At 46.1% G+C, this 12,468-nt stretch overlaps 1 protein-coding gene across 2 annotated transcripts in view; it reads right to left on the reverse strand.

Annotated features, from left to right (window-relative positions):
* Positions 1 to 12,468, reverse strand: part of mapkbp1 (mitogen-activated protein kinase binding protein 1) — a 191,496-nt gene that overhangs the window by 43,629 nt on the left and 135,399 nt on the right. For both annotated transcript variants that reach the window (XM_080203018.1, XM_080203017.1), the window contains exons 11-14: positions 10,802 to 10,986; positions 8,437 to 8,528; positions 6,500 to 6,625; positions 5,217 to 5,287 (exon numbers count right to left, since the gene is read on the reverse strand). In XM_080203018.1, the coding sequence (XP_080059144.1) occupies positions 5,217 to 5,287; positions 6,500 to 6,625; positions 8,437 to 8,528; positions 10,802 to 10,986 (474 nt within the window). The remainder of the gene's footprint in view (positions 1 to 5,216; positions 5,288 to 6,499; positions 6,626 to 8,436; positions 8,529 to 10,801; positions 10,987 to 12,468) is intronic.

Genomic DNA, 12,468 nt, shown 5'->3' on the forward strand with positions numbered 1-12,468 from the left:
AGCTTTGATGTAGAATAGCTGTTAATTGCAGAATATAGGTCAGCACTGTCTGAAAGCAAAATAGCAGAATGTGTGAATAGCAGAGAAAAGGTCAGCAAAAGATACAGACTGTCCCTTAGAGAGCAAAAAAAAGGACAGAGTTCATGGTCTGACGTTGTTGAACTCAAAGTTGAATCCAGAAGGCTTTGAAGTGCCTAATCAGAAGATAAGGTGCTGTTCTTCCTGTTTGAGTTGGGCCTCACTGGATCATTGCCACAGGTCAAGGGCAGAAATATGGGCACAAGAGCAAGATGGGAATTGAAATGGCAAATGACCCAGAGGTCTGTGCATGCTTGCGGATTGAGCCATTACCCAATCTGTGTTCTGTCCCCCCCCCCCACCTCCACACCACCCCCCCCCACCCCCTGGCATAGAGGTGACCACATTGCGGATGGCAAATAGAACAGAATTGGAGAGAGGTGCTGTTCATCCAGAATGAACTCTTCCAGTGTAGACAATAAAAGTATGACAAAACTTACTCTAATTTATAAATCAAAGGAAAGGTTTAACAAAGAAACTTCATTACTCCAAACTCGAGGCCGCACCCTGGGCCACTCCAAGCAATTTAACAATTCCCAACAGATTCATACTTATACTAATTCAGCTGGTCAGCTGATCATCACATCATTCTGTCATTGATTACATGGTTTTGTGGGCCAGCTTGTTACCATTGATCACATTACAACAGATCCAATGTTATCACCGGTTACATTCTAACAAATGCCAGTAAACTGCTGCTTTGCCTGGAAGGAGAGTTTGGGCCTTGGACAATGAAGATAATGGAGGTAAAGGGGCAGGTGCCTTGAGAAGGGGGTGAGGTGTTCAGGGTGATAAAATAGGATGTTAGAGAGAGAATGCTCCCGACAGAATGCTGAGATCGGGTGAAGAGAAGATGTGTTTGGTGGGTATATCAGTGTTACGGTGAAAAGATATCAGTGTTACAGTAAGGGGATATCAGTGTAGTAATGAGGGGTATGGGCGATATCAGTGTTACAGTGAGGAGACATCAGTGTTATAATGAGGGGTATGGGATATATCAGTGTTACAGTGACGGGTGTGGGGTATATCAGTGTTACAGTGAGGGGTGTGGGGTATATCAGTGTTGCAGTGAGGGGTGTGGGGTATATCAGTGTTGCAGTGAGGGGTGTGGGGTATATCAGTGTTACAGTGAGGGGTGTGGGGTATATCAGTGTTGCAGTGAGGGGTGTGGGGTATATCAGTGTTGCAGTGAGGGGTGTGGGGTATATCAGTGTTACAGTGAGGGGTGTGGGGTATATCAGTGTTACAGTGAGGGGTGTGGGGTATATCAGTGTTGCAGTGAGGGGTGTGGGGTATATCAGTGTTGCAGTGAGGGGTGTGGGGTATATCAGTGTTACAGTGAGGGGTGTGGGGTATATCAGTGTTACAGTGAGAGGTGTGGGGTATATCAGTGTTACAGTGAGGGGTGTGGGGTATATCAGTGTTGCAGTGAGGGGTGTGGGGTATATCAGTGTTACAGTGATGATGTGGGGTATATCAGTGTTACAGTGAGGGGTGTGGAGTATATCAGTGTTACAGTGAGGGATGTGGGGTATATCAGTGTTACAGTGAGGGGATATCAGTGTTATAACGAGGGGTGTGGAGTATATCAGTGTTACAGTGAGAAGTGCAGGATATATCAGTGTTAGAGTGAAGGGTGTGGGGTATATCAGTGTTACAGTGAGGGGCGTGGGGTATATCAGTGTTACAGTGAGGGGTGTGGGGTATATCAGTGTTACAGTGAGGGGTGTGGGGTATATCAGTGTTACAGTGAGGGGTGTGGGGTATATCAGTGTTAGAGTGAGGGGTGTGGGGGATATCAGTGTTACAGTGAGAAGTGCAGGATATATCAGTGTTAGAGTGAAGGGTGTGGGGTATATCAGTGTTACAGTGAGGGGCGTGGGGTATATCAGTGTTACAGTGAGGGGTGTGGGGTATATCAGTGTTACAGTGAGGGGTGTGGGGTATATCAGTGTTACAGTGAGGGGTGTGGGGTATATCAGTGTTAGAGTGAGAAGTGCAGGATATATCAGTGTTAGAGTGAAGGGTGTGGGGTATATCAGTGTTACAGTGAGGGGCGTGGGGTATATCAGTGTTACAGTGAGGGGTGTGGGGTATATCAGTGTTACAGTGAGGGGTGTGGGGTATATCAGTGTTAGAGTGAGGGGTGTGGGGTATATCAGTGTTTCAGTGAGGGGTGTGGGCTATATCAGTGTTTCAGTGAGGGGTGTGGGGTATATCAGTGTTACAGTGAGGGGTGTGGGGTATATCAGTGTTACAGTGAGGGGTGTGGGGTATATCAGTGTTGCAGTGAGGGGTGTGGGGTATATCAGTGTTGCAGTGAGGGGTGTGGGGTATATCAGTGTTGCAGTGAGGGGTGTGGGGTATATCAGTGTTACAGTGAGGGGTGTGGGGTATATCAGTGTTACAGTGAGAGGTGTGGGGTATATCAGTGTTACAGTGAGGGGTGTGGGGTATATCAGTGTTACAGTGATGATGTGGGGTATATCAGTGTTACAGTGAGGGGTGTGGGGTATATCAGTGTTACAGTGAGGGGTGTGGGGTATATCAGTGTTGCAGTGAGGGGTGTGGGGTATATCAGTGTTGCAGTGAGGGGTGTGGGGTATATCAGTGTTACAGTGAGGGGTGTGGGGTATATCAGTGTTACAGTGAGGGGTGTGGGGTATATCAGTGTTGCAGTGAGGGGTGTGGGATATATCAGTGTTGCAGCGAGGGGTGTGGGGTATATCAGTGTTACAGTGAGGGGTGTGGGGTATATCAGTGTTACAGCGAGGGGTATGGGGTATATCAGTGTTACAGTGAGGGGTGTGAGGTATATCAGTGTTAGTGAAGGGTATGGGGTATATCAGTGTTGCAATGAAGGGTATATCAGTGTTACAGCGAGAAATGTGGCGTATCGCAGTGTTATCGTGAGGTGTGAGGGGTCTACTGGATTGTTGAGGGATACATGAGTGTTACTGGGCGTTGGAAATTTGGGCTCTAACACATCAACAGGGATCATTATACATTTTCATAATACTCTCATTAGGAAAGATAAGTACGCGGGTTGTCAGATCAATTCCATGGTCCTTGCTGTGTTCTACCATTCCAGGGCTCAGAGGCTGCACCCTGATTACAGTGGCCTCATTAAAACAAGCGCATTGTTGTGGATATAGAACGTAGTTTCTAAAAGCTGTGCTGTCTCTGTGTTGGTGCACCGTGTTCAGTCTGCAATGTAAAACAGAGCAAGAGCAGTGACAATAGCCGGGGGCCATTGAAACTGTGTGTGTCAGTTCAGAACTCCTGTGTCAGCAGTCTCGGCAACTTCTTCCTGCCAGGAAGAAGTTGTGTTGGAAGACACAAACTAAACAACAAAATCTCATAGCAACAACAGGCAGGGAGAAAATGTATGTGGGCGGGGGAGGGGTATGGGGGGGTGGGGTACGTGTTGGGTGAATTAAGATAGTTTATTTTCCGAACATACATTGAGGAAGATCTATGTTACTCGCTCGTGATGACAATGATTCTGTAGTCAATGAACTGAATGACAATGGGCAGAGTCACGAGATGAAATCTAATTACGTGTGGATCTGAGCGCATTTGGACAAAGGGTTGGGAATGAACCTGTGTCATTTTGGAAAGAAAGCTTGCAGCCGACAAAGGAGACCTTCATCCCAACAGTTTGGTGGCAGTCAAACCATGAATGAAATCAATGTTCCTCATACAAGATGCACCGTTCGACCTTTCTCTCCAAGACAGAATCATTTCCCTTCTCTCAAAGACATATTTATGTATATTCATATTCAATTCAATGAATATTGATGACAACTTTTGTTGAATTTTTCACTGAACTTGAAGCGTGTCTTTGTCTCACACTTCCCATCTTCCTACGTGCAAAATAACTCAGCTCTGTGCAAAGTAAACTTCCCCCTCGTTTGCTGCAAAAAGTAAATTAATCCTAACGATTATACTACCCATTAACCATCTGAACCCCTCGATTAGATTCCAGTCTGTAACTCACTCCCGGGTATCCGTTATTCTATATATAAACCATCTGAACCCCTCGATTAGATTCCAGTCTGTAACTCACTCCCGGGTATCCATTATTCTATATATAAACCATCTGAACCCCTCGATTAGATTCCAGTCTGTAACTCACTCCCGGGTATCCATTATTCTATATATAAACCATCTGAACCCCTCGATTAGATTCCAGTCTGTAACTCACTCCCGGGTATCCATTATTCTATATATAAACCATCTGAACCCCTCGATTAGATTCCAGTCTGTAACTCACTCCCGGGTATCCATTATTCTATATATAAACCATCTGAACCCCTCGATTAGATTCCAGTCTGTAACTCACTCCCGGGTATCCGTTATTCTATATATAAACCATCTGAACCCCTCGATTAGATTCCAGTCTGTAACTCACTCCCGGGTATCCATTATTCTATATATAAACCATCTGAACCCCTCGATTAGATTCCAGTCTGTAACTCACTCCCGGGTATCCATTATTCTATATATAAACCATCTGAACCCCTCGATTAGATTCCAGTCTGTAACTCACTCCCGGGTATCCATTATTCTATATATAAACCATCTGAACCCCTCGATTAGATTCCAGTCTGTAACTCACTCCCGGGTATCCGTTATTCTATATATAAACCATCTGAACCCCTCGATTAGATTCCAGTCTGTAACTCACTCCCGGGTATCCATTATTCTATATATAAACCATCTGAACCCCCTGATTAGATTCCAGTCTGTAACTCACTCCCGGGTATCCATTATTCTATATATAAACCATCTGAACCCCTCGATTAGATTCCAGTCTGTAACTCACTCCCGGGTATCCATTATTCTATATATAAACCATCTGAACCCCTCGATTAGATTCCAGTCTGTAACTCACTCCCGGGTATCCATTATTCTATATATAAACCATCTGAACCCCTCGATTAGATTCCAGTCTGTAACTCACTCCCGGGTATCCATTATTCTATATATAAACCATCTGAACCCCTCGATTAGATTCCAGTCTGTAACTCACTCCCGGGTATCCATTATTCTATATATAAACCATCTGAACCCCTCGAGTAGATTGCAGCCACAGGTATGTATCTGTATGTACAGCACTGCTGTCTATCTGTTACCTTCTGTGCTGTCCGGAAGTAAATGCTCTTATCCGCACCACAGGTGATCATCCTGACGTTCCCATCATTTGCTGCGAAGAAGAAAGGAAAGTGACTCAGTTACCATGGTAACTTGGGATTGGCAACGGGCTCACTTATGTTCCCAGTTTTGCTGAACAGGCAGAAAAATTTCAGCTTCCTCGGTCCCAGAGGATTAGGAATGCTGATAAGACAGTCATGAATCATTTCAGCAGTGACTTATCCGCCCACCAGCCTGTTTATTGAGGAAGGACAGAGCAGGCAGCGCAGTTGAAGCTGTTGTATTCGTATTTTTTAATTAATTCATGAGATCTGAGCATCACCGGTTAGCATTTATTGCTCATCCCTAACTGCCCTTCAGAAGGTGGTGGTATGCTGCCCTCTTGAACCACTGCACTCCATGTGGTGTAGTACACCCACAGTGCTGTTAGGGAATGAGTTCAAGGATTGGGACCCAGCGGTAGTGAAGAGATGGTGATAAGTCTCCAAGTCAGGATGCTAAATAGCTCAGAGGGGTCTTGGTGGTGTTCCCATGAGTCTGCTATCCATGTTCTTCTGGATGGCAGTTGTTGTAGATTTGGAAGCTGCTGCCTAAGGAACCTTAGTGAATTCCTACAGTGCATCTTGTAGATCTTACACACTGCTTCCACTGTGCGTCGGTGACAGAGGTTTGTGGGTGGGGCACCAATCGAGTGGGCTGCTTTGTCCTGGAAGATGTAGAGCTTTTCAAGTATTGTTGGGAGTGCCTGATTGGCATTTAATTGAGCGGGCATTCCCAAAAGGAGGCATCTGCGATGCGGTGCTCTCGCTGGCTCTCCAGTTAGACCTCCGTCGCCACCATTAAATACCACCTCATATTTGGCAACACAGGTAGACAACCGAGCTCCTCTCAGCATCCTCCCCTCTCTCTGATACTGAACAGCAAACGCCAGTGGAAAAGATGTGGTTTCGAGGTACCACACTGCAGTAAAAGATGTGAAGGCAGCACGGCTGGTTAATAGGGCTGGGCAATGTTCTATAAATGGTGTTCTTCGGCAACACTAAGCATGAAGAACACACACACATGTACACATGCATATACACGCACACACATGCACATACACACACATGCATATACACACACATGTACACATGCATATACACACACATGCATATACACACACATGTACACATGCATATACACACACACACACACACACACACCTGCATATACACACACACACATACACACCTGCATACACACACACACACACACACATACACACCTGTAAACTTGACGGCAGTGATAGAGGAAGAATGCTCATCCAGGGTTTGGAGCAGAGTGTAATCGTTCTCTGCGTCTAACACGTGGATCAGACGGTCTCGGCTAGCAGACGCCAACAACTTCATGCCTGGCGAAGGGTAAGGAAAGAGTTAAAATAAAGGTCAGGTACAGATATGATGACAAAACCTGCCTGGCAACAGTAAAAAACGTGCAAGAGATAGCGCCTTTAATGCAATGAAACTCGTAAGAGTTTCTGGGCAAAATCTGAGACCGAGCAACATCGGAATACGCAGACAGGTGATCAAAACTTGGACCACAAAGGTCGGCTTCAAGAAGCACCTTAAAAAAGAGAAGGCTGAGGGAGAAGAAATTCAGGGCGGGAACTCCAGAGATCAGGCCCTGGAGGGGCTGCAGAAGGTGTGGCCAATAACAGCGCTGCGATGAAAATCAGGAATGCACGAGGGACCAGAATTGGAGGAACACAGGTATTTCTGAGGCTGTGGGGCTAGAGGAGGTGATGGGGTTTGGGGGGAGGGGGAGTAATGGGGGGAGGGGGTGATGACTTGGAGGGATTTGAATATAAGAATGAGGAGTATGCCTACTTGTGACTAATAAATGAACTTAAAAAAAAACTTAACAGTACAGCACAACATATTTAATCTGTGTCTCCTGGGACTGGGTGAGTGCCTTAAATCAGTATCCATTTTAACTTACCATACATAACACTATTTTAAAGGGGGACTTTGCAATGTTCCTCTTTCAACACAGAGCCGATGTGAAAATCTCGGCTTTAGCCTGAAGCATATGCGTTATCATGTGCACCATGCATTTTCTTAAAATTCGGAACATTTTTGCGTTGCCTTTAATATTGGTATCGGACGTAGGAGGGAGTGGAACTCTTCCCATATTCAGCACAGCCGACAGCATCAAACCCTTCAGCTACAAGCCTGCGGCAGAGCCAAAAGCAGAAGAAAGTTCCTTCTACCCTGCACCAATGAAATGCCTTGGCCTCACCATCAGAACTGGACTCTGTATCACACCAGTCCACCACCTTTCCATTGTCACATACCCCACTGCTCCCTGTAAGAAATCCATGGTCTGTGAAGTGCTTTGGAGTGTCTCTAGGACGCGAGGGGAGTGACGTAAATGTACTTCCAATTGTTAATCTGTGTCCGTACTCACACACAGCTCACTGGAAAATAATCAGGAGTGGGAAGCCTTGGCTGATTGCAACTCCTCTGGGCCGAGGCACCAGGAGGCAAAATACGGGGCGTCCATTTCTACTCTGGTCGATGTCAATAAACTAAGAGCTACCTGAAAATTGAACCTAGGATCTAACTCTGCTACAAAGTTCAACCACTAGGTACACTGAGGTAACTCAGACACTGGTCATCATATCGAGGAGTGCAGCCTGTCGCCATGTTTGGCCAATTGGGAATCCAGGTGTGGCTAATTGTATGTCTGATTGGTGAATAGGAAAGTGAGTAACAGCCACCCTCATTGGATATGTAATCTCAGGCCTCACCTTTGCGCAGTGTACACGGGTGAACCTTAACCTCTTCATGTGATTGATAGAATGGTAAGATGAAAAGCAGAACGAGAAGAGGTGGAAATGCCTCTCGTTCTTTCACACATTACAGGTAAAAGTATTTCTCGTGCATATTTAGTTAACAGATATTGACTACCATCCAGAACCATGGGAGTAAAGCATTTACACGGTCATCCAGTAGAAATCATTGAGGGGTTTCTGAATTAATAATTTACCGATAACCCTACTAGGCCAGCACCTCCCCTTTTAAAAGGGGACAAACAATATTTCCTATTAAAATGAGTGTATGTAATTAAAACAATGTTGCCATAGCAATATCTGTGGCTCCCCAATAATTTCTATTGGATGACCCTGCTATAGAATGCAAACGGTTTTAAATATACCCTTACCAGTTTCAGGTTTGGAGTATTCAAGACACAGGATCTCAGAGTCATGGGCCTCCACTTGAAGGAGCTCTCTCAGTAGCTGGAGATCATGGACCCTGAGAGACACAATGCAACATAGCTACGTCAGTGCAGTCTGGGCTGTAACACGTACTCAGTGTAAGATGGACGGATAAATTGACAACCCTTACTCTTGTCCTTGCTGATTACCTCACCTGGAATCCTCAGGGCAATAGATTTCAGATTGTGCCTTTAAATCCCACCGTGCCCTTGCCACTCCAACACTGACCCGCCCCTACGTGCGCTGACTGTCGTACCCTCACACGGAGGCCTCGCTGTCTGGAATTCCCTCTCTAAACCTCTCCACCACCTTCCTTCTCCTTGTATAAGGTCACCTTTAAAACCCATTCTTTTGACCGGGTTTTTGGCCACTCCACCCACTATCCACTTGACCCTTGCCCACCCCCCACATATCCCCCCCCACCACTCCCACCAACACCCCCCCACCAACACCCCCCTCTCTCTCTTGTTGGCTTTGCTTCCATTTCCTCACACTCAGTATTCCCTATGTTGAAGGCACTGTGCAGGCTGTTGTCATGGTTACAGAGAGATCGTTGCCGAAAACTGAGCACATTGAAGAATGATGGGAGTTTCAGAGTTCCTTGGCTGCACCCCTTTACTGATGTTCATTTTGAGCTATGATTATGCCTGATATCAATGCTGAATTAAATTCTGGACTGATCACAGTCTGAGATTACTTTGGATGGAAAGTAGTTTGAGATGTCCAGTACTTATGAAGAGCACAATATAGAATCATTGAACCCCTACAGTGCAAGAAAGAGGTCATTTGACCCATCGAGCCTGCACCGACTCTCTGACAGAGCATCCCACCCAGGCCCTATCCCCATTAATCCATGTATTTATCCCTGAGAATTAATGAGATGGAAAGATAGGAACAGTGAGTTAGCACTGCTGCCTCACAGTGCCAGTGACCCAGGTTTGATTCCAGCCTTGGGTCACTATCTGTTCTCCCCATGTCTACATGGGTTTCATTCAGGTGCTCCGCTTTCCTCCTACAGTCCACAAATCTCCCTAAGCCTACCCACCTTTGGACACTAAGAGGCAATTTAGAATGGCCACTTCACCAAACCTGCACATCTTTGGACTGTGGGAAGAAACCAGAGGAAATCCAAACAGAAATGGGGAGAAAGTGTAAACTCCACACAGACAGTGATCTGAGGCTGGAATCAAACCCGGGTCACTGGCGCTGTGAGGCAGCAGTGCTAACCACTGTCCCTATCTTTCTATCTCATTAATTTCCAGGATCTGCAAGTCATAAAACCCCTCTCTTAAAATTCTCTTGTTTTGAAATACAAGCTTGCTGTCAGCCAATCATTGCTCACCTCCTCTTCTCTTCAGAAGCTTGAAGATGTCTTGCATTATAGGCCTCGGTCAGTCAGCTAAGTGTCTCTTAATAGAACTTGACAGATGATAAGTACATCTGCTGTTAATTCAAAGTCACTTCATTCAGTTCACATACATTTGTTGCACAAAAATGACTCAAGTGATTCCAGTGCAGAAGGTGTCTGAGTCCTCACTCAGTCTGAGCTCCATGGTGGCCATTGCTGCCTCAGAATTCGATTGTGACTGATATGTTTCTCAACCCCATTCTCCCACCTTTTCCCCGTAACATTTGATCCCCTCACCAATCAAGAACCTATCTATCTCTGTCTTAAAGACACTCAATGACCTGTCCTCCACAGCCTTCTGGGACAAAGTATTCCATAGATTCACTGCCCTCTGGCTGAAGAAATTCCTCATCAGTTCAGTTCTTTACTCTGAGGCTGTGCCCTCGGATCCTAGTCTCTCCGACTAATGGAAACATCTTCCCCATGCCCACTCTATTCAGGCCTCCCAGTACTCTGTAAGTTTCAATGAGATTCCCCCTTCATCCTTCTAAACTCCATCGAGTACAGGCCCAGGGTCCTCAAACACTCCTCATACAACAAACTTTTCATTCCGGGGAACCTCCCCTGGACCCTCTCCAAGGCCGGCACATCCTTTGATATGGGGCCCAAAACTGCTCACAATGCTCCAAATGTGGTCTGACCAGAGCTTTATAAAGCCTCAGCAGTACATTGTATTCTAGTCCTCTCAAAATTGCATTTGCCTTCCTAACTACCAACTCAACCTACAAGTTAACCTGAAGAGAATCCTGAACCAGATTCCCAAGTCCCTTTGAGCTTCCGATTTCTGAATTCTCTCCCCATTTAGAAAATAGTCTGGAGTATGTCACTGCTCCCAGCGCTGGACTTTCTCAGTACCCGTCCGATTTCGCTGAGTGGGAGATGTCTTCCTGGAGATGGTGTACCTCAGAGTTCCAGCCCGGTCACCAGATGCCATATGCTGTCCATCAGGGCTCACACACAACGTTCTGATTCCAGTCTTCACCTCGGCAGTTTGGGAATCGGGTTTGTCAGAGCCGCCCGCTGTGGTGTTCTCCACATCCAGCAAGGTCGATGTGTTGGAGTCCATGTAGAGAATCTTCAGCAAGTCCTGGATTTTGACAAGGAGAAATTCAAAACAATATCAGCCCTCACCTGTGTGTGTCCGTGTTTGTGCATGTACAGGTGCGTTCAAACCTGTACAGGTACAAGTGTGGGCATGTCAGTACATGCACCTGTGTCCTCCAATGGGAATATGAAAGATGCAAAAGTGGGAATCTGTGTGTATATGATCTCAGCACACCCAAAGTGTTTTGAAGCCAATCAAGTACTTTGGAAATGTAGACACTATTGTAATGTAGGACATATGGGGGTGGCACAGTGGTTAGCACTGCTGCCTCACAGCACCAAGGACCCGAGTTTGATTCCTGGCTTGGGTACTGTCTGTGTGGAGTCTGCACATTCTCCCCGCGTCTGCGTGAGTTTTTTTCAGGTGCTCTGGTTTCCTCCCACAGTCAAAAGATGTGTGAGTTAGGTGGATTGGCCATGCTAAATTGCCCCTTAGTGTCAGGGAGATTAGCTAGGTCAATTGCATGGGGTTATGGGGATAAGGCCTGGGTGGGATTGTGGTTGGTGCAGACTACATGGGCTGAATGGCCTCCTTCTGCACTTTGGATTTTATGTGACACAGCAAGATCCCACAAACCCACATGGTAATGGTTGGGTAATCCATTGTCTTGATGTTGGTTGATGGATAAGTACAAAACACTGGAGGAGGCCTTCACACCGTCCCCTCAAAATAACGCCATGGGATCATTTACATCTATCTGAGCAAACTAGCAGGTCTCATTCAGGGCTAGAATCATTGACCAGGTTACACGATGAGTACACTGCAGCATGGCCACAATTTGGATGGGAGCCGGGCATTTAATAATGGGGCACTTGTGAGGAATAATATCAGGATAAGTAGGACCCACAAACCTGTTCCACCATTTATTAGATCATAGCCGCTCTGCCTCTTAGCTCCATCGGCCTGCTATAGGTGCCCCACAGGAGGTCAGGGGATAATATAGAGGGAGTAAGGGCAGCGTTGCCAGGGGAAGGAGCAACGTGAAAGTCTTGAGGAACTTTTAAAGTCATCATTAAATCCCAGCCCATTTGACTGCAGCTTACAACAGATAGATACAACTCACAGGCAAAGTTACCTAATGGATGTGACACTGGGTGAAGATCTCAGAGAGTCTTTTATTCATTCATGGGATGTGGGTGTTATTGGCGAGGCCAGCATTTATTGCCCATCCCTAACGGCCCTTGAATAGAGTGGCTTGCTGGGACATTTCAGATTGTATTTGAAGCAATTGCTGTGGCTCTGGAGTCACATATAGGCCAGACCAGGTGAGGACGGCAGATTTCCTTCACTGAAGAACATTAGTGAAACTGATGGGTTTTTAAGGACGAATTGGTGGGATTCGAACCCTGGTCACCATAGATTTACCCTGGGTCTCTGGAATACTAGTCCAGTGGCAATAGCATTGTCTCCTCAAGAGTTCAAATGCCAGCATGCCAGGCTGCAGGACGTAATTCAATCAATTTA

This window comes from Carcharhinus amblyrhynchos, chromosome 14 (assembly GCF_965287045.1).
Source record: "Carcharhinus amblyrhynchos chromosome 14, sCarAmb.v2.hapA, whole genome shotgun sequence".
NCBI lineage: Eukaryota > Metazoa > Chordata > Chondrichthyes > Carcharhiniformes > Carcharhinidae > Carcharhinus > Carcharhinus amblyrhynchos.